The following is an 18144-nucleotide window of genomic DNA, read 5'->3' as shown; positions in this document are numbered from 1 at the left end:
TGAGAGCTATGAGGAATACAAGTGATCACAACACATTTCTGACAGCTGAAAATTGCGCATTTGTTGACCTTTATCCATTTAAAGTAAACAAATTATTTCTTGTTGAAAGATATTTTATATTCTTTTCATATTATTTACTGATGGTGTTTACAGAATGCGAGTGCGTGTTATATTGAAAGCGAGGCTGAGTGTGCCTATGAATATAGGCTACAGTGAGTTTTTTAAGGTGCTGTACAAGCAAATCATATTGTCTACTCTGTACAGTGACAGGGAGTGTAAAGTAACCTACTTCATTCAATATCGAATAGGCTACTGTAGCCTACACTATGTACAAATGGTTTTGCTCATGGCAGTTGTGACAGTCATTTTAACGTGTTGGCAGGCAAGCTTCACTCATTCCAGGATGCATTATGCGTTGTCCTGCCTACTTGGAACATGTTTTGGAATGGATCTATAGTAGCGTATAGAAATTTGCTCATAACAGGCCAGCTGGAATACAAAGCAAACTCTTTGTATTGCAGCTGTTTTTTTTGTGATGTTTTATGATGTTTCAATGTTGCGTTGGTAATGTGTTAGACAGCTTAGATGTTATGTTTTGTTAACCTGATTCCTATCCCACTCTGTTTAAGTAAAAGTGTGCTACTGCTGCCAAATGTCTTTGCTTTTGTTTTTTTCTTTTCTTTAATGTGTTTGGAAATGACTTTTAATGATGTTAACTAGATCTCATAACTGGCCTAAACACATAAAAAATGTGATATACCCTATACCGTTTGACTATAAGACCTCTATAAGAATCTCTATTCATGTAGTCAGTCAATGATCAAACTAGTAGCATGAATAGGAATTACAGTCCAAGCGGGTTAGGCAAGGCAAGGCAATTTTATTTTTATAGCCCGTTTTTACAAACAGTTTGTCTCAAAGGGCTTTACATAGCATGAGCATCATAACAACATCCTCTTCCCTTAAACCCTCACATCGACTGAGTAAAAACTCCCAGGAAAACCAAGGGGAAAAATTGCAGTTCGTTCAGACTGGGGATGGAGCTGTGGAGAATATGTGGAAACACAGAGAGAATGCGAGACGCCAAGGCCAAACTACAAGGTGCGAAAGGTGAGGGGGGGGGGGGGGGTCTGCCTCTCTGACCCATGGGGAGAGCTGGTTCCACAGTAAAGGAGCCCAGTAACTGAAGGCTCGACTTCCCAGTCTGTTTTTAGAGATAATGGGAGTCACTAACAGACCTGCATTCTGGGAGCCAATAAAAATCTTGGATAAGTCATAATAAAGGTAATGATTCATTATTGTGCATTTAAAGATGTATATTATTACATTGCAGCATTATTTGGGGATGACAATACAAGACTTTCAAAACACGTTCCAAGTAGGCAGGACAAAGCATTATACATCCTTGAATGAGTGAAGCTTGCCTGCTGACATGTTAAAATGACTGCCACAACTGCCATGAGCAAAGAGCAAAACCATCTGTACATAGTGTAGGCTACAGTAGCCTATTCAATATTGAATGAAGTAGGTTACTGTACACTCTTTGTCACTGTATAGTAGTCAATATGATTTGCTTGTACAGCACCTTAAAAAACTCACTGTAGCCTATATTCATAGGCACACCCAGCCTCGCTTTCAATATAACACACACTCGCATTCTGTAATCACTGTCAGTAAATAATAATATGAAAACAATATAAAATATCTTCCAGCAAGAAAAAATTATCTGTTTACTGTAAATGGATAAAGGTCAACAGATGCGCAATGCAGGGCTCTCCATTTTTGAACTGAGTTCAGAGTGAGATTTTGTCGGGGGGGGGGGGGGGGGGATATATTAATATGTAACTGCATACACATTTTTTCACAGACATGGTGACTAATGTATGATAGTAGGCCTTATTGGCCCTTAACACTAATATTCAGACACAACACTGCCTCAAAAGGATATTGGTCTAAGCAACACCAGTAGAGGCATATACTTTCCCTGAACTTTTAAACGTTGCAAACGTGCAAAACATATATTATATTTACGCGGCATTCAGTCCAATGCTTAAAAATATATCTGTGCCATTCAGTAGGCCAATGCTGTGGTAAAGTGTGCAAAGTATGAGTATGAATATTTGATGGAGTATGACGGCCAACATAATAAAACAATTCAAATACTTTAATAATTAGCCTTTTTTCTTATTCTTATTGCATGCTTATTAAATGTATGCTCTGTTTAAGTTCATCTCCCTCGAAAAGTAGTTCCCTTTAGAACTACGGTGAATAACGTTAGCTCAACTGTAGGTAACGCGTTTCTATAGCAACCACACAAGGTTGCAACTGATCACTAGTTTAAACAACGTAGTTGTTACATTCGTATCAAGTCAGCTTTAATGACGATCGATCAATCATGCACTCCTTGGTTTATTTTTACAACGGACCTCATGTTTGAAATGTATGTGATAGAAAACGATACAAGAGGCGTATTGATCTTCTGTGCTCAGTCAGCAGCAAGTAGAACCGACAAATCAGCGGGCAATATGCCGGATTAATGCACCCCTCCCAGCCAATCAGAATCGAGCATTCTTAAATGAATTAGAATAATCAAATATAATACACCGCCGGAAGTTGTGAAGAGCCCATACAAGTAAACTGAGCATTCCATTGCATTGAGAAGACCAGTGTAATAAGTAAGGAATAATCACAGAGAGGCCGGGCAATAAACAGTTTGATATGCCCGGCTCGTGGACGGCTTACCGGCCGAGACGAAGTCGAGGGCGGTAACCTGTGTTGATTACGCGTCCCCGGCGTAATCAACGCCTATGTCCAGTCCTCTATTCCAGCAACTTCAATGTATTTTCGTTGTCATAATAACCATTTGCCAAAAGCTTTCATTGTCAGTAAATTATATCTAATCATATGCATTTTATCATGGTCATGCACTCCTTGGTTTATTTTTACAACGGACCTCATGTTTGAAATGTATGTGATACAAAACGATACAAGCGGCGTATTGATCTACTGTGCTCAGTCAGCAGCAAGTAGAACCGACAAGTCAGCGGGCAATATGCCGGATTAATGCACCCCTCCCAGCCAATCAGAATCGAGCATTCTTAAATGAAGTAGAATAATCCATAATAATTGTGGTGGGTACAAAATGAATCTTGACGAAATCTGGTGGGGACGCGTCCCCGGCGTAATCAACGCCTATGTCCAGTCCTCTATTCCAGCAACTTCAATGTATTTTCGTTGTCATAATAACCATTTGCCAAAAGGTTTCATTGTCAGTAAATTATATCTAATCATATGCATTTTATCATGGTCATCATATACTGTGTTATATAAAGCTGATAACATATCAATCATATTAAATCATCATGTCAATCTGTCATACAGCATACAATCAGAACACCACTTCCGTCATATCAATGTTAGTTGCGTTGAACAGCGCTCATCAACGGGTAGACAGTGCATTCGTGTGGCGACAAGCAGTGCATAATGTATAATGCAACAATGACTATATTTGCCATTCCGCCCACTTACAAAATAAACTGCAATTCCCACTGGATTAGATGCTTCATGAACCACCTCCAGAACGGATGCTTGTTGACATTGTGTCTCTGTTAGGGATATTGTTCCGAATACCCCTATGCATTTGTGTGATTTATTAGCCAGACAATAATGTGCCCTTAACACTAGGTGGGCACACATTCCATTTTTTTTACATTGACGCATACTCGCATATCGCTCTAGGTCATTCCACCATCTGTCGTTATTACCGCTTACCGAGACGGTCGCCATTTAGCCACCCGGCCGATTACGTCCGCCAGGCAGAATTAGCTTATCGAGTCCCATTATGCTTGGCACCCACATTGCCGCATGCAGCTATATTTTATCATTATTATTATTATAATTATATTTTTATTGTTATTACTTTTTCAAATTGAATTGAGGATTTCATTGTTACTTTGCATACTAAAATACACTTTGAATAACACATTAAATGCATAATGAATTGTCAATTGCATAATGCAATAACTTATTGAATTGCAAATTGCATTGTCACTTGAATTTTGCGTCATATATGCTTCCATAGGTGCCTTTTAGATACGTGCAGTCACGTGGTCGTTCACCGGTAGAAGGCGGTGAATATCTGCGGTTGTGTAGACTCTACGGTAAAGGGGGGTTGGCGTGTGGTGCTCATGGGTCAGATATGACCGTCTCTCTGTCTCTCACCTCAGGGTTCCCCGGCACTGCCGAAGCAAACCACACGGCTCCACGTGGCGCTATAGTTGGTCCCGTCACCGCACCGAGAGGGGAGGGAGGAGGAGAAGCTTTCTGTCTTCTGTTTCTCTGTTCTGTTGTGTTCGTTGCTTTAAGAAAAACACGAGCCAAGAAAGAACAGAGGAGGAACAACCCAAAAAACAAACCTGCTGGACCTGAGTGAAGGAGTGTGTGTGTGTGTGTGTGTGTGTGTGTGTGTGTGTGTGTGTGTGTGTGTGTGTGTGTGTGTGTGTGTGTGTGTGTGTGTGTGTGTGTGTGTGTGTGTGTGTGTGTGTGTCGTCTGCGGACACATACTTTATACATTTATGGGTTTAAGTCCAGGAGATAAGCCTCATAAAACGTCCATCGTTGCCTCAATATCAAATCATGAACCATAAAAGCACATATAACCTGGACACAAAGAGATAGGGTCGGTTTTATAAAGACTGTGGTGAAAGAAACTCGCATCAGTTGTTGGAGAATCCCTCTTCTGGGCTCTGTCTCTGGGTTCCTTCCCACTGGCTTTTTAGTGGAGAGTTTCCTTGTCCTATAGAGCGCTTGGGGCTCTCCCCCTCTTTCTACCTACCTGCCTCTCTGTCTGTCTGGAGTGGCTACCCATCTATTCTGCAGATATAACAGTGTATTTGTTTCTGGAGGCTAAGATTGAGTATTCAAGTTGTGTAATGTATCAAACACAAGGTGTGTGTGTGTGTGTGTGTGTGTGTGTGTGTGTGTGTGTGTGTGTGTGTGTGTGTGTGTGTGTGTGTGTGTGTGTGTGTGTGTGTGTGTGTGTGTGTGTGTGTGTGTGTGTGTGTGTGTGTGTGCGTCAGAGATGTTCACAAGACATTCGTTGGACGACGACTCTCAAGTCTTTGAGCTCGATTCCAAGTCAAGTCTCAAGTCTTTGAGGGGCAAGTTCAAGTCAATTCTCAAGTCTTTTGCCAGAAGTCCAAGTCAAGTCTCAAGTCTCTGGCCATCTGGTCTGGTAAGGGATAATGTATAGAACACCGGTCATTATCGGGAGAATAAGGCTTATTTACAATAATGATCGCGGACGTTCTATGCATTATTCTGCTTATTATACGGCTACTTGCCAAAACAAGAAAAGTAACTTCACACTCTGTGTCTTTTTACAATTGATTTGTTACCAGCATTCGTAGTGTTGATCAGCAGAGATATAGTCAGCCAAAGACGTTGACGTTGCTTAGCAACCAAGGATGCTGGGGTTGATAAGTTACCGGACTACTTGCGGAGTAATACGACTGACGGCAAAAAATCCACTTTCCTTAACAGCGGTCATTGTATGCTTAGCAATATGCTTCCAAAAAAAATTCACTGCTGGAAGTTTTGAAGGCCCATGCAAGTGAACGGAGCGTTCCGCAGCATTGAGAAGAGCCGTGTAATAAATAACGATAGTCACATACATTATTCGATATTCTACGTGACTCAGACTATTGAACTATTCGGCGATCGTTGCCCATCCCTAATACAAATACACCAATGAACTTAGATTTAAAGCTATAATTGCATGACTTGACGAGTCTCGAAGCTCGAGTCCGAGTCAAGTCTGAAGTCTTTTGGGTGGAGTCACAAGTCAAGCCTGAAGTCGCCGTTTGTGCGACTTTAGTGCGACTCGAGTCCGAGTCTCAGACTCGAATCCCCATCTCTATTGTGTGTGTTTGTGCTTTAGTATTACGTTCTTAACTACCCCCCAGAACGGAAGTCTCCTGATGAGTGGGTCTCAATTTCCCATCAGGCAGAAATGTTGCCCGGATAGCCAGATAACAAGGACCTTAACAGCTTCATTAAGGCGTCAGCATTGTAGAGGTACTGTCTGAAAGAACCGCTCCCAAAAGTTAGTACTTCCTCAAATTCCGAACTCCGTAGCCCCCTAGCCAGGAGGGACACAGACTCCTCCACCCACTATTTTCTCATTTTCTGAGGCTCAATGCACACCTTGATAACAACTAGAACTAAATTACAGATACCAGTTGTGCGTCTCTGAATAGTGAATTTGTTGGTCTGGTTCGTCTGCCCTACCCTGAGCCACGTGATGCAGCTGTTTCATGAGGTTGAAGTCTGGGAGATAAGCCTTATATAACTACCAGCGTTAACTCAATATTAAAACACAAACCATAATAGCACATATAACCTGGACCCACAGGGAGAGTGTTGCTTTTATTTTTTATTTTTTTATTTAAAGACTGTGTAGAAAATTACCAGCATCAGGACAAGTCAAGTAAACAGTTTTTACATATCTCTTACTCCCAGTCTGGTTGTGCACCGGCCATTGGTCTGTGTTTTGTCATATATTCTGTTTTCAATTATTTAAAAAAAAACACATCAACGCATTTGAATTACAGCGCATGAATGCCCCCAAAGCCAGAGTGTGGAACTTGAACCGTTATTGAACTGTGTCCGTGGGGGCAGTGCCAGCTGCCAGGGGAGGAGCCAGGTGTTGGGGAAGGAGAGGAGAGGACATCTTGTAAAGGAAATACAACTTACGGTAATAATAAGGGAATCATTTTGGAAAAAAATGTCTAAGAAACAGAAACCACAAAAAGGTGAGTAAAAAAGCACAACTTTGAGAGTAGTCAAATCCTGTTTACAGTTATGGAATAACAAAAGTAATGGTATTGCTCAATACATATAGCTTCTTGTCTGCGTCTAGGAATGGCCTCTGAAAACACTTCCTGGTCTGAGGAGAACTTTTCATGTTCCATCTGCCTGGATGTGTTCAGCAGTCCAGTTACCACGCCATGTGGACACAACTTCTGCAGAACCTGTATTACTACGTTTTGGGATGAACAAGTCCAGCACAAATAACCTGTTTGCAATGACCTTTTCAACGCAAGACCTGATTTACGGGTCAATATCCTCTTATCAGAGATGATTGATCGGTTTGGAACTTCTGTACGAGTAAAAGAGCAGCCTTGTGTTGGACCAGCAGAAGTTCCCTGTGACGTCTGTACTGGGACCCAGCTGAAGGCTTTGAAGTCCTGCCTAGAGTGTTTCATGTCTTTCTGTCAAACCCACCTGGAGCCACATCAGAGAGTTGCAGTCCTGAAGAAACATCGGCTGGTCGAGCCTATGGACCGTCTGGAAGACAGGATGTGTAAGAAACACGACCGACTTCTGGAGCTCTTCTGCCAGACTGAACAGGTGTGTGTGTGTCAGTTCTGCACAGAGAAAGACCACTGGTCCCATCCTGTTGTACCTTTAAAGGAGGAATATGAAGTGAAGATGGCCCAGCTGGGAAAGATGGAGGCTGAAGTTCAGCAGATGATCCAGGAGAGACAAAGAAATATTCAGGAGATTAAAGACACAGCTAAACGCAACCAAGCCAATGCAGACAGAGAGATTGCCGATGGTCTGCAGGTCCTCACCGCTCTGATGCGCTCCATTGAAAAGTGCCAGGAGGACCTTAACCAAATGGTTAATGAGAGACTGAAATCCACAACGAAACAAGCTGTAGGCCACATCAGAGAGCTGGAGCAGGAGGTAGAAGCTCTGACCAATAGAAGCTCAGAGATGAAGCAGCTCTCACACACTAAAGATCACCTCCACTTCCTCCAGGCCTTCAGATCCCTGAAGAATCCTCCACCCGCCAGGGACTGGACAACGGTGGAGGTCCGTCCTCCGTCATACGTAGGGACCTTGAGGAGATCCCTGGATCAGCTGGAGGAGACACTGAACATGGAAATGAAGAAGCTGTGTGATGCTGAACTGAAGAGGGCCCAGCAGTATGAAGTAGATGTGACTCTGGATCCCGATACAGCTCATCCCAGTCTCATCCTGTCTAATGATGGGAAACAAGTACATGATGGAGGTGTAGGGAAGAAACTCCAAGACAACCCGAAGAGATTTACAAAGTATGTATATGTTCTCACGAGGCAGAACTTCTCTTCATGGATATTTTACTTTGAGGTCCAGGTCAAAGACAAGACTGCATGGCGTTTGGGAGTGGCCAGAGAGTCCATCGACAGAAAAGGTCTGATCATAGTGAGCCCTGAGAAGGGTTACTGGACACTTTACTACGACGAGGATGGGATGGTGTTTAATGGTAACACTGCTTTCCGTCTCCCTCTGAGAGCTGAGCTCCAGAAGGTGGGGGTGTTTGTTGATTATGATGAGGGTCTGGTCTCCTTCTATGATGTGGAAGCCAGGGTTCATATCTACTCTGCTACTGGCTGTAACTTTAGAGAGCCTCTCTATCCATTCCTCTGTCCATGTGATCATGAGGGTGGTACAAACTCTGCCCCCCTGATCATCTCACCTGTCCAGTAAAACAGACCTAAGAGCTTTGTTTGATAATAAAATAATCAAACAACCAAAACAACTAATGTTGTTCCCTGAATTAGAATCTCTACTATCTGAGATCTGAGTGAACTGCATTATTGTTGTAAGAAAATAACTCTGACTATTATAAAATATAACCCATTGTAAATTATTACATTACAGTATATACCTACTTCGTAGTTTTTTTCTCATGTTTTTTTTAATGGTTAACTGCTATACAATTGTTTATGGTAGCAATTATGTATAACTAGTTTCTGGGATTAATTTGCATCATAATAATCAAATCATTGCTTTACCTCTGAATCATGAATGAAGACACAATAAAATGTATGATACGGATTTAAATACAAATGGAAAAAAAGCTAATGAGTCAATGACTTTTAATATCCACCATATACAACATCCCAACATGTGTTCCACACTTACACAAAGTTCACAGTGACTACATGTAAAGATGCCCCTCATGTGTGTGAGTACCGTGACTTTCTCTTGTCAGCTCTCCTCTCCATCCTCTCCTCTTAGTTTCTCCTCTCTCCTTCCTCTCTCTTCTCTTCCTCCTCTCCCCTATCTCTGCTCTCCTCTCTAGCTCATCCAGGATTGTGTTAATTATTGTTTTGCATACACATTACACGTGTTTACAAATAACCATAGGCAATATGAGGATTTATTGGGGCAAATATTGTGTATTGTGTGTATTGGGGCAAAGTGCTTTACCGCTAATGTAGCCTTTTTTAAGACGGCAAACAATTATTTTGCTCCAATGATCCATGGTTCAGCTCTACCCTCAAAGGACAGTGAATATAGACTACTTTACTTTCCGCACTAAATGCTATTTTCTTCCAGGTATTTCTCACTACAATAAACGTAACTTGATTCAAACATATACGGCGATCAAAACAACGTAACACTCGGGGGGCTTGCAGCGGGGGAACTAGATGCTTTATAGGGTGGTCAGGGGGAGGCCCAGGTATCTTCAGTGGGTCCATAGACCGTGATAGAAGTGAGTGTGGAACCCTAACCTGTCATCTAAGGAGCATGAATTAATCCTCTGATGGCTGATTATAGAGGTAGAAGGGATAATTCACTGAGACTAGAGTTCTTCAATGTGGCAGCTAGTGTGGTCCACTAGGGTCACTACACTGTAATTATTCAACATACTCTGAATAGCCAGTGTCTCTGCCCCCACCTCATTTCTTTCTTACACAGCGTCTCACTCACACACACACCCACACACACACACACACACACACACACACACACACACACACACACACACACACACACACACACACACACACACACACACACACACACACACACACACACACACGCACGCCACTGGTTAATGTGCACTGCTCAATGGTTTAGTGATCGCTTCAGGATGAAAGCATCGTGTAGTGGGGCCCTAGCTTTAGACGGGGCCCCACACTGAGGTAACTGGACAGAAGAGACAGATTCAAACTCTAAAACCTGCTTCATTCTGTGTTGCTTTTATTCATTTGTTTGTTTGTTTGGGCGTCCCCACGGTGATCGCCGTGACAACGCTGAGCATCGGCGCCAGGAACTCGCTGCCCAAGGTGGCGTCCGGCGTCGCCATGGGCCGGTTCATCAGCGCGTGCCACGCCGGCCTTCGTCTTCTCCGCCCTCATCGAGCTCACCGCCGTCGACCAGCGACCAAGCGGAGCTGGGCCCGGGGCGACAGGGAAGCACCGGAGCCCGAGCAACCAAAGGTGACAATACTACCATCATCCGTCACCATGGAGACCGGCTGTTGAGTCATTTAGCAGACGCTTTGATTGAAAAATAACTTTGTTGATTCATTTAAAAACAAAAAAAATAAGGTTTACACTGACATGTGATTACATATTCATTAGAGTGTCTGTGGATAGCTGACGTAATTCTAGGGTTTAGGTATTATTTCTTCCTCCCTCTTATCTCCTCCTTCCTTCTCCTGTTTCCTTCCTCCTCCCTCCCTCACCGCCTCCTCCCTCCCCCTACCGATCCTTTAATTTTTTCCTCACCCTTCCTTCCACCTTCAAATCCACCCTTACTCCTCCCCTTCCTCATCCTACCACTCTTGTCCCTCAACATCTCCACTCACACCCTTCATTCTCTTCTTCCTCTCCTCCTCCTCTTCCCCCTCCCCCTCCTCCTCTACCCCCCTCCTCCTCCTTCATCCTCCTCCTCCACCTCCTCCCCCTCCCCCTCCATCCTCCTCCTCCTCCTCCTCCTCCTCCTCCCCCTCCTCCTCTACCCCCTCCTCCTCCTTCATCCTCCTCCTCCACCTCCTCCCCCTCCCCCTCCATCCTCCTCCTCCTCCTCCTCCTCTTCCCCCTCCCCCTCCTCCTCTACCCCCCTCCTCCTCCTTCATCCTCCTCCTCCACCTCCTCCCCCTCCCCCTCCATCCTCCTCCTCCTCCTCCTCCTCCTCCCCCTCCTCCTCTACCCCCTCCTCCTCCTTCATCCTCCTCCTCCACCTCCTCCCCCTCCCCCTCCATCCTCCTCCTCCTCCTCCCCCTCCCCCTCCCCCTCCATCCTCCTCCTCCTCCTCCACCTCCTCCTCCTCCTCCTCCTCATCAGAAACGGGCCCCCATGGTGCTCGCCAAGTAGGCCAACAACGTGGGCTCGGCCGGAACTAATTTCATAATTAATTTATTCATATTTTTTGCCAATAATGTCTGGATAGTGTCCGTCTGTTTATTTGTGTGTGTGTGTGTGTGTGTGTGTGTGTGTGTGTGTGTGTGTGTGTGTGTGTGTGTGTGTGTGTGTGTGTGTGTGTGTGTGTGTGTGTGTGTGTCAACCGTAGTCTTTGGGGAACACAAATCTAGAGACAGAGGACAGACGGACGCAGTGTGCTGCTCGCCCTGCACTAGAGAGAGTATATTCTCTCACAATGTTTCAACCTCCTTTAGCTTTGTTTCATGTTTGTGTGTGTGTGTGTGTGTGTCTGTGTCTGTCTGTGTATGCGTGTGAGAGACCCACTTTTACCAGCAGGGGGTGCACTAGTTCTTCAAATGGGGCAAACTTTCCAAAAGAAAATGGAAATCCCCCACTGAACAGGTTAGGCCAGGCTGTATCACGCTCTTCTGCTCGTGGTTGCACTGTGCGCGTGCCCATCGGGGAGGGTTCCTACAGCAGCGTAGCGTCAATAAGCAGCCCTTTGCTTTCTGTCCGTTTCTGTTGAAAGTTGGATTGGGGTTGGATAGAAAGTGTTCTGGGAAGCCCCGGAAACCTGGATAGTTCTACACCGATCAATCCCAATGACTCAAATCACAACACAATCCCAACGTTCATCGTCTTGCACTCTTAACTATAGAGAGAAGAGAACACTCATCAACGCATTTGAGGAGACCACAGTGCATGAATGCAGAGCACCCATGTGCCATGGGGGCGGAGCCAGTTCTTAGGGGAGGAGCCAGGTGTCAGGGTCGGAGAGGAGAGGACGTCATGTTGAGGAAACGAAACCAAAGCCAGCCGACGTGGAATCAGTTCTCTCGTTCAGGCGAAAAGAAAAGGTATTTTGGAAAATTAGTCTGCCAGACAGAAGCCATAGCAAGGTGAGTAAAACAGCACAACTTTGAGAGAAGTTAAAACTATTTTCCCGTCATGAAATTAAAAAAAGAAATGGAATTGATAAATCTTGTCGTCTGTGTCTAGGAATGGCCTCTGCTAACACTGCCTGGTCTGAGGATAACTTTTCATGTTCCATCTGTCGGGATGTGTTCAACCATACAGTTACCACACCATGTGGACACAATTTCTGCAGAACCTGTATTACTAAATTCTGGGATGAACAAGTCAAGTACAAATGTCCTGTTTGCGACAAGCTTTTCGACACAAGACCTGATCTACAGGTCAATACTCTCTTATCAGAGAGGGTTAATCGCTTTGGAACGTCCGTACGAGTAAAAGAGCAGCCTTGTGTTGAACCAACAGAAGTTCTCTGTGACTTCTGTACTGGGACCCAGCTGAAGGCCGTGAAGTCCTGCCTAGTGTGTTTTATCTCTTACTGCCAAACCCACCTGGAGCCACATCAGAGAGTCGCAGGCCTGAAGAAACATCGGCTGGTTGAGCCTATGGACCGTCTGGAAGAAAGGATGTGTAAGAAACACGACCGACTTCTGGAGCTCTTCTGCCAGAATGACCAGGTGTGTGTGTGTCAGTTCTGCACAGAGGGTGACCACAGGTCCCATCCTGTTGTACCTCTAAAGGAGGAATATGAAGTGAAGGCAGCCCAGCTGGGGAAGATAGAAGCTGAAGTTCTGCTGATGATCGAGGAGAGACAAACAATTATTCAGGAGATTAAAGACACAGTTAAACGCAGCAAAGCAGATGCAGACAGAGAGATTGCCGATAGTGTGCAGGTCCTCACAGGTCTGATGCGCTGCCTTGAAAAGTGCCAGGATGATCTCAACCAAATGGTTAAAGAGAGACTGAAATCCACAGAAAAAAAAGCAGAAGAATTCATCAAAGAGCTGGAGCAGGAAATAGAAGATTTGACCAATAGAAGCTCAGAGGTGAAGCTGCTCTCCGGCAATAAAGACCACCTCTACTTCCTCCAGACCTTCAGATCCCTGAAGAAACATGCGCCCACCAGGGACTGGACGACGGTGGAGGTCCGTCCTCCGTCATACGTAGGGACCTTGAGGAGATCCTTGGATCAGCTGGAGGAGACACTGAACATGGAGATGAAGAAGCTGCGTGATGCTGAACTGAAGAAGGTCCAGCAGTATGAAGTAGATGTGACTCTGGATCCTGATACAGACCATCCCAGTCTCATCCTGTCTGAGGATGGGAAACAAGTATATCACGGAGGTGTATGGAAGGAACTCCCAGACAATCCTAAGAGATTTTCAAAGAAGTTTTATGTTCTCACGAGGCAGAGCTTCACCTCTGGGAGATATTACTTTGAGGTCCAGGTTAGAGACAAGACTATATGGCGTTTAGGCGTTGCCAGAGAGTCCATCGACAGAAAAGGTCAGATCAGAGTGACCCCTGCGACGGGTTACTGGATTATTACTTTCAACGACGATGTGTTGGGATTTAATGAGGTCCCTGTTGTCCGTCTCCCTCTGAGAGGTAAGCTCCAAAAGGTGGGGGTGTTTGTTGATTATGATGAGGGTCTGGTCTCCTTCTATGATGTAGATGCCAGGGTTCATATCTACTCTGCTACTCGCTGCACCTTTACTGAGCCTCTCTATCCAATCCTCAATCCATGTACACGTTGTGATGGTAGAAACTCTGCCCCCCTGATCATCTCACCTGTCAATCAAACAGACTAGGACCTTTGTTTGATTATTAATTAATAAATACTTCAATAATCAATGACTAATGTTGTTACCTGAATTAGAATATGTACCATTTGAGATCTTAGAGAACTGTATTTATATCATAATGTACGCTGTCATTCGACAAGGATAATTTTATTAAGAGACTTACACAAAGCAAGCATAATAAACTCATAAATTATTAAATAACTGTGGTTCAATATCTGTTTTCTCCTGGATGTCTTTGATATGTTTAGTGATGCAAAATTGTTAAACGTTGCAGTCAAGTAAAATGTTGAAAGTGTGAAATGTTCATTTTGATCAAATAATCGATTTATTTTTAACAAAACAATTTAAGAAGTTAATTTTGGTAGTTAAGCGAATAATGTATGACAACACAATCAAAAGTTTGTACACTTCAGATAAAAATGTCAGAAAAGTACAATGGGGACTTTTTCTGTGAAATGGGTACATTCTCAGTACACTATGCATTAATTAATTAAGTATGTATTCAGTAGAATTGCTACACTCTCAGTGCAATATGTAGAACATGTATGGGCTCTCTACAATATGTATTCAGTGGAATAGGTATATTTTCTGTACATGCTGATGGCTAGTTCAAGCAGTCTCACCTGGCCCCTTAGACTGATTTGACTCGGGCTTGGTGAGGCTGCTGGACGCCTGTTTTGCATTGAGCAATCAATGGCTTTGCGCGCGCGCGTGTGCATGTGAGGGTGCGTGTGTGTGTGCATGTGAGGGTGCGTGTGTGTGTGCGTGAGGGGGCATGTGTGTGCGTGTGTGTGCGTGCGCGTGCGTGTGTGTGTGTGTGTGACCCACTTTAAACACCGTACACTAGTACGGTAGTTCTTCAAACGATGCAAACTTTCCAAAAGAGAATCCCCGAAAATGCCGGCGGTGGGAGGCGTACTCCCATTCACTACCTCGACTGGTTTATTTCACTCTATATAGCATTGAATTGAAGATGTTTTTATTTCCAACAAGTAAAGAAAAAGAAAAAAAAAGCAATAATAAACAATAAAAGGATGAAACAAGTGCACAGTTACAATAAAGTAATATTTACAAAGAAATCTTTTGAATTGTATATGTTAAAAAATGTTGTTCAGATGCTATTTTAAGGGCGCATGCATAATGTTGCTTGTGCACCTCGCGCATACACTTTGCTTCTCCCATCTACCTAGCCACACATAAAACTATTTGGGAAAGAACAGCTGATACAGCGGTAATAAGTTGTAGCCTACTTTTAAAATCAATGCAACTGCAAACACCGTACGGCAAACACATATTTTCTTGACACAGACATCGTGTACAAGCCCATAACTTTTAGGATTGATGAGTATTTGATGGTGAGAAAACATTGTTCCACCGCGAGTGAGTGTTAAAAAGAATGAATGAATGCGGGCGCGTGTGCGTGCGTGCGTCCATCTGTTTAAATACACGCAAACTAAACACGTAACGCATAATACAGTCCATGGCAATGTATATTAACGGGGGGACGCATGCATATTAGGAACACAAGTCGATAACGATAATGCATACAATACTGGTAAGAAACGATGTTTGTTAATGTATTGCGTATATCATTAAAGAACCCGTTGCCGCATAGGCTATCATGTGTGTTAAGTTATCTTTGCCAAACTTTATTTGAGGACTCAGTATTTCTGAAGGACTCAGTATTTCATTCCATGTATGAATTAGGCCATGTTATTTGGCCATAAACTGAGCCATTTGATGTTTGAAATTCATGTGGTCATGCATCTGTCTCTTCAGAGACTGCAAACGCGCTGTCAAAATATCAACTCGTCAGATTCAAATGCGCTCATGGCTCTTAAAGGGGATGGGAGATGGCACTCGTATAGGCTATTGCACGTTATGCCTAAACCACACCTACGGGTAATAAGGCTACTTGAGACCAACCCTTTTTAGATTTGCGCCAGGCGCCGGTAAAATAGCAACATCGCCATAGAATCGCCCACAAAGCTACTTGCGCTTGGCGCTTCTCACTTGCGTTTCAGACCGTTAAAATAGGGCCCAGAGTGGGAGACATCTTCTGCTGTCACTCTCCAAGGGGCTGGACGTTGGCCGAGTGATGACGTCACACGCTTTGGACAAGCCACCGACCGCATGGTTTAGGGCAGGGATGGGCAACTTTCATGATAAAGAGGGCCACATTTTCATCATAACCATCGGAGGGCCACATGACTGCACACTTCAACTAAACGTGAGCTGAGAGAAGCTACACAATTTTGAATTTGGTAGACACGATTTCCTGTATTCTGGTGCATTTTGGGGATGGCCACTACCTAAAAAATCATCCAGAATCATAACCTACGTACGGTATGTTAATTGAACCAACATACATTAATTTCATGTTTTCCATGCTCAAACAGCCACATGAATGGTCAGTATTTTTATCAGTGCAAAGGGCTCACATACATCATCAATCAATGAAGTCAAAAAACTGAAAAACAGTGGCCCAACATCAAGTGCAACAACTCAATGAACTCAAACCCAACAAGCAGTTGTAGTAGTTGTAGTGGCGACTTAAGTGGATATCTTTAATGACTGATATTGCTTCTAAGCAAACTAGACGCATGGGTTTGCCTTCGAATTCTATGAATTCTTCTCATCTTTCTTGACCGAGTTTTCTGTAACTCGATCAACTATTATTATTCTTTTTCTTTTTTTTTTTCTTTTTTTTATTATGTGCGCGCCTGACTGAGTGAGGATGCGGGCCGCAAGTTGCCCATCCCTAAACTTTAGGGAATCACTCCTGGTGTACACAATCCATTTAAAAAGAAGTAAGAATGTGAAACACTTTGCAGGAAGAGCTACCTGTACCGAATGAGATGAGATGAGAAAAGGAAAACATAGAATTGTTGACAGATTTTTGTGCTATACAAAACCTCAATCGTTTTAATAACAAGACTCGTTGTATGTGGCAATTCTGTCAGGTTCCTAAACCACCTCTCACCTACAATTATAGAAGATAATGTTAGCCAAATTATAACTCACAATATGACAATTAGCAGGTGTTTGTATCCAGAGCGTCCAGGTCTGGGCTGCTCAGGGAGGACATTTGGGATCTTTTTGACGAGGAGGTCTAAACAAACCAACCAACCGGATCCCCTGAGCCCCTCAACAGTCCTGGTTCATTGTGGGGCTGCAGGGCTGCCGGCTCCCCTGTGAACGCCCCTTCAGTTCAGCTTCAATAAGAGGAGGACAGGTGTGTCGCATCAGCGTCTAATCAACAGGGGACGGGTCACCCTATCAGCCAATCAGAGGTGATGCCTGAACCTGCAGGTGACCGGGTCACCCTATCAGCCAATCAGAGGTGATGCCTGAACCAGCAGGTGACCAGGTCACCCTATCAGCCAATCAGAGGTGATGCCTGAACCAGCAGGTGACCGGGTCACCCAATCAGCCAATCAGAGGTGATGCCTGAACCAGCAGGTGTTTCACCTAGAGAGGGAGTCAGCGAATAGAAATAATGGAAACTGATCTATAAATGGTGTAGAAAAGATGTTGAATTATCGATTAAAAGTCCTGAATTTATGAATTCAGATCCTTCCGTGAACTACGAGCCGTTCTGTGGTTTTCTGAGGGCGCGGCACCAACTGCCAAGCTCTACCGGTCGAGCAACCAGGGACTAGAGATTCAAATCACCCAAAGGATTCCTGGAATGGTTGAGTCACCGTTTATTAAAATGAAAAACAAACTCAAATATAAGAAGCATGTGCAGCGCAGCACACCGCCAGCAGACATGGCCTTTCTTGCGAGCTCAAAGCGAAGAAAATAAAAAGTGAAGGGAGATTTGGGAGGAGCGGCACCCAAAGGAAATCCACTCCTTGCTAACCATCTAACCCTCATTTGTGTTAAATATTGTGTCGTCTGAAGCGTTATAACGTCCACTAAGGGCTTAGGATTTAGAGGGCTTAAATACTAGCTTAGCTACTAGCCTTAAAGGTCATGTCAACGATGAGAGAGAGAGAGAGAGAGAGAGAGAGAGAATCTTGTGTATCTTTAACTTATCTGTTAATACGAGATACTGCACATATCGCACATTTGACTTTTTTAAGTACTTCTATTGTGTATCATTTGATATGTAAAGATATTTTGTATTTAACGGTTCATACTTATTATTATTATAATATATACCTTACCTTCTTATTTTATTACGCTGTTTATTTTATTGTTCACCAGCTTTGGCAATGCAAATTTATATTCCTCATGCCAATAAAGCTTTTTTTAATTGGAGAGAGAGAGAGAGAGAGAGAGAGAGAGAGAGAGAGAGAGAGAGAGAGAGAGAGAGA

General features: G+C 43.7%; 1 protein-coding gene and 1 pseudogene across 1 annotated transcript; both read left to right on the top strand.

Moving 5' to 3' along the window:
* Positions 1-6921: 6921 nt before the first annotated feature.
* On the top strand, positions 6922-8883 carry LOC130380317 (zinc finger protein RFP-like; annotated as a pseudogene).
* A 2890-nt stretch (positions 8884-11773) lies between these two features.
* On the top strand, positions 11774-17633 carry LOC130380315 (probable E3 ubiquitin-protein ligase TRIML1). The gene is made up of 2 exons (XM_056587488.1): positions 11774-12103; positions 12204-17633. The coding sequence occupies exon 2, from the start codon at positions 12206-12208 to the stop codon at positions 13826-13828; it is 1623 nt and encodes a 540-aa protein (XP_056443463.1). The 5' UTR covers positions 11774-12103; positions 12204-12205; the 3' UTR covers positions 13829-17633.
* Positions 17634-18144: the final 511 nt, after the last annotated feature.

The sequence above is a fragment of the Gadus chalcogrammus genome, chromosome 4 (genome assembly GCF_026213295.1).
Source record: "Gadus chalcogrammus isolate NIFS_2021 chromosome 4, NIFS_Gcha_1.0, whole genome shotgun sequence".
NCBI classification, from domain to species: domain Eukaryota; kingdom Metazoa; phylum Chordata; class Actinopteri; order Gadiformes; family Gadidae; genus Gadus; species Gadus chalcogrammus.
The sequence above is the reverse complement of the archived record's forward strand: the minus strand, read 5'-3'. Positions and strand labels throughout refer to the sequence as shown.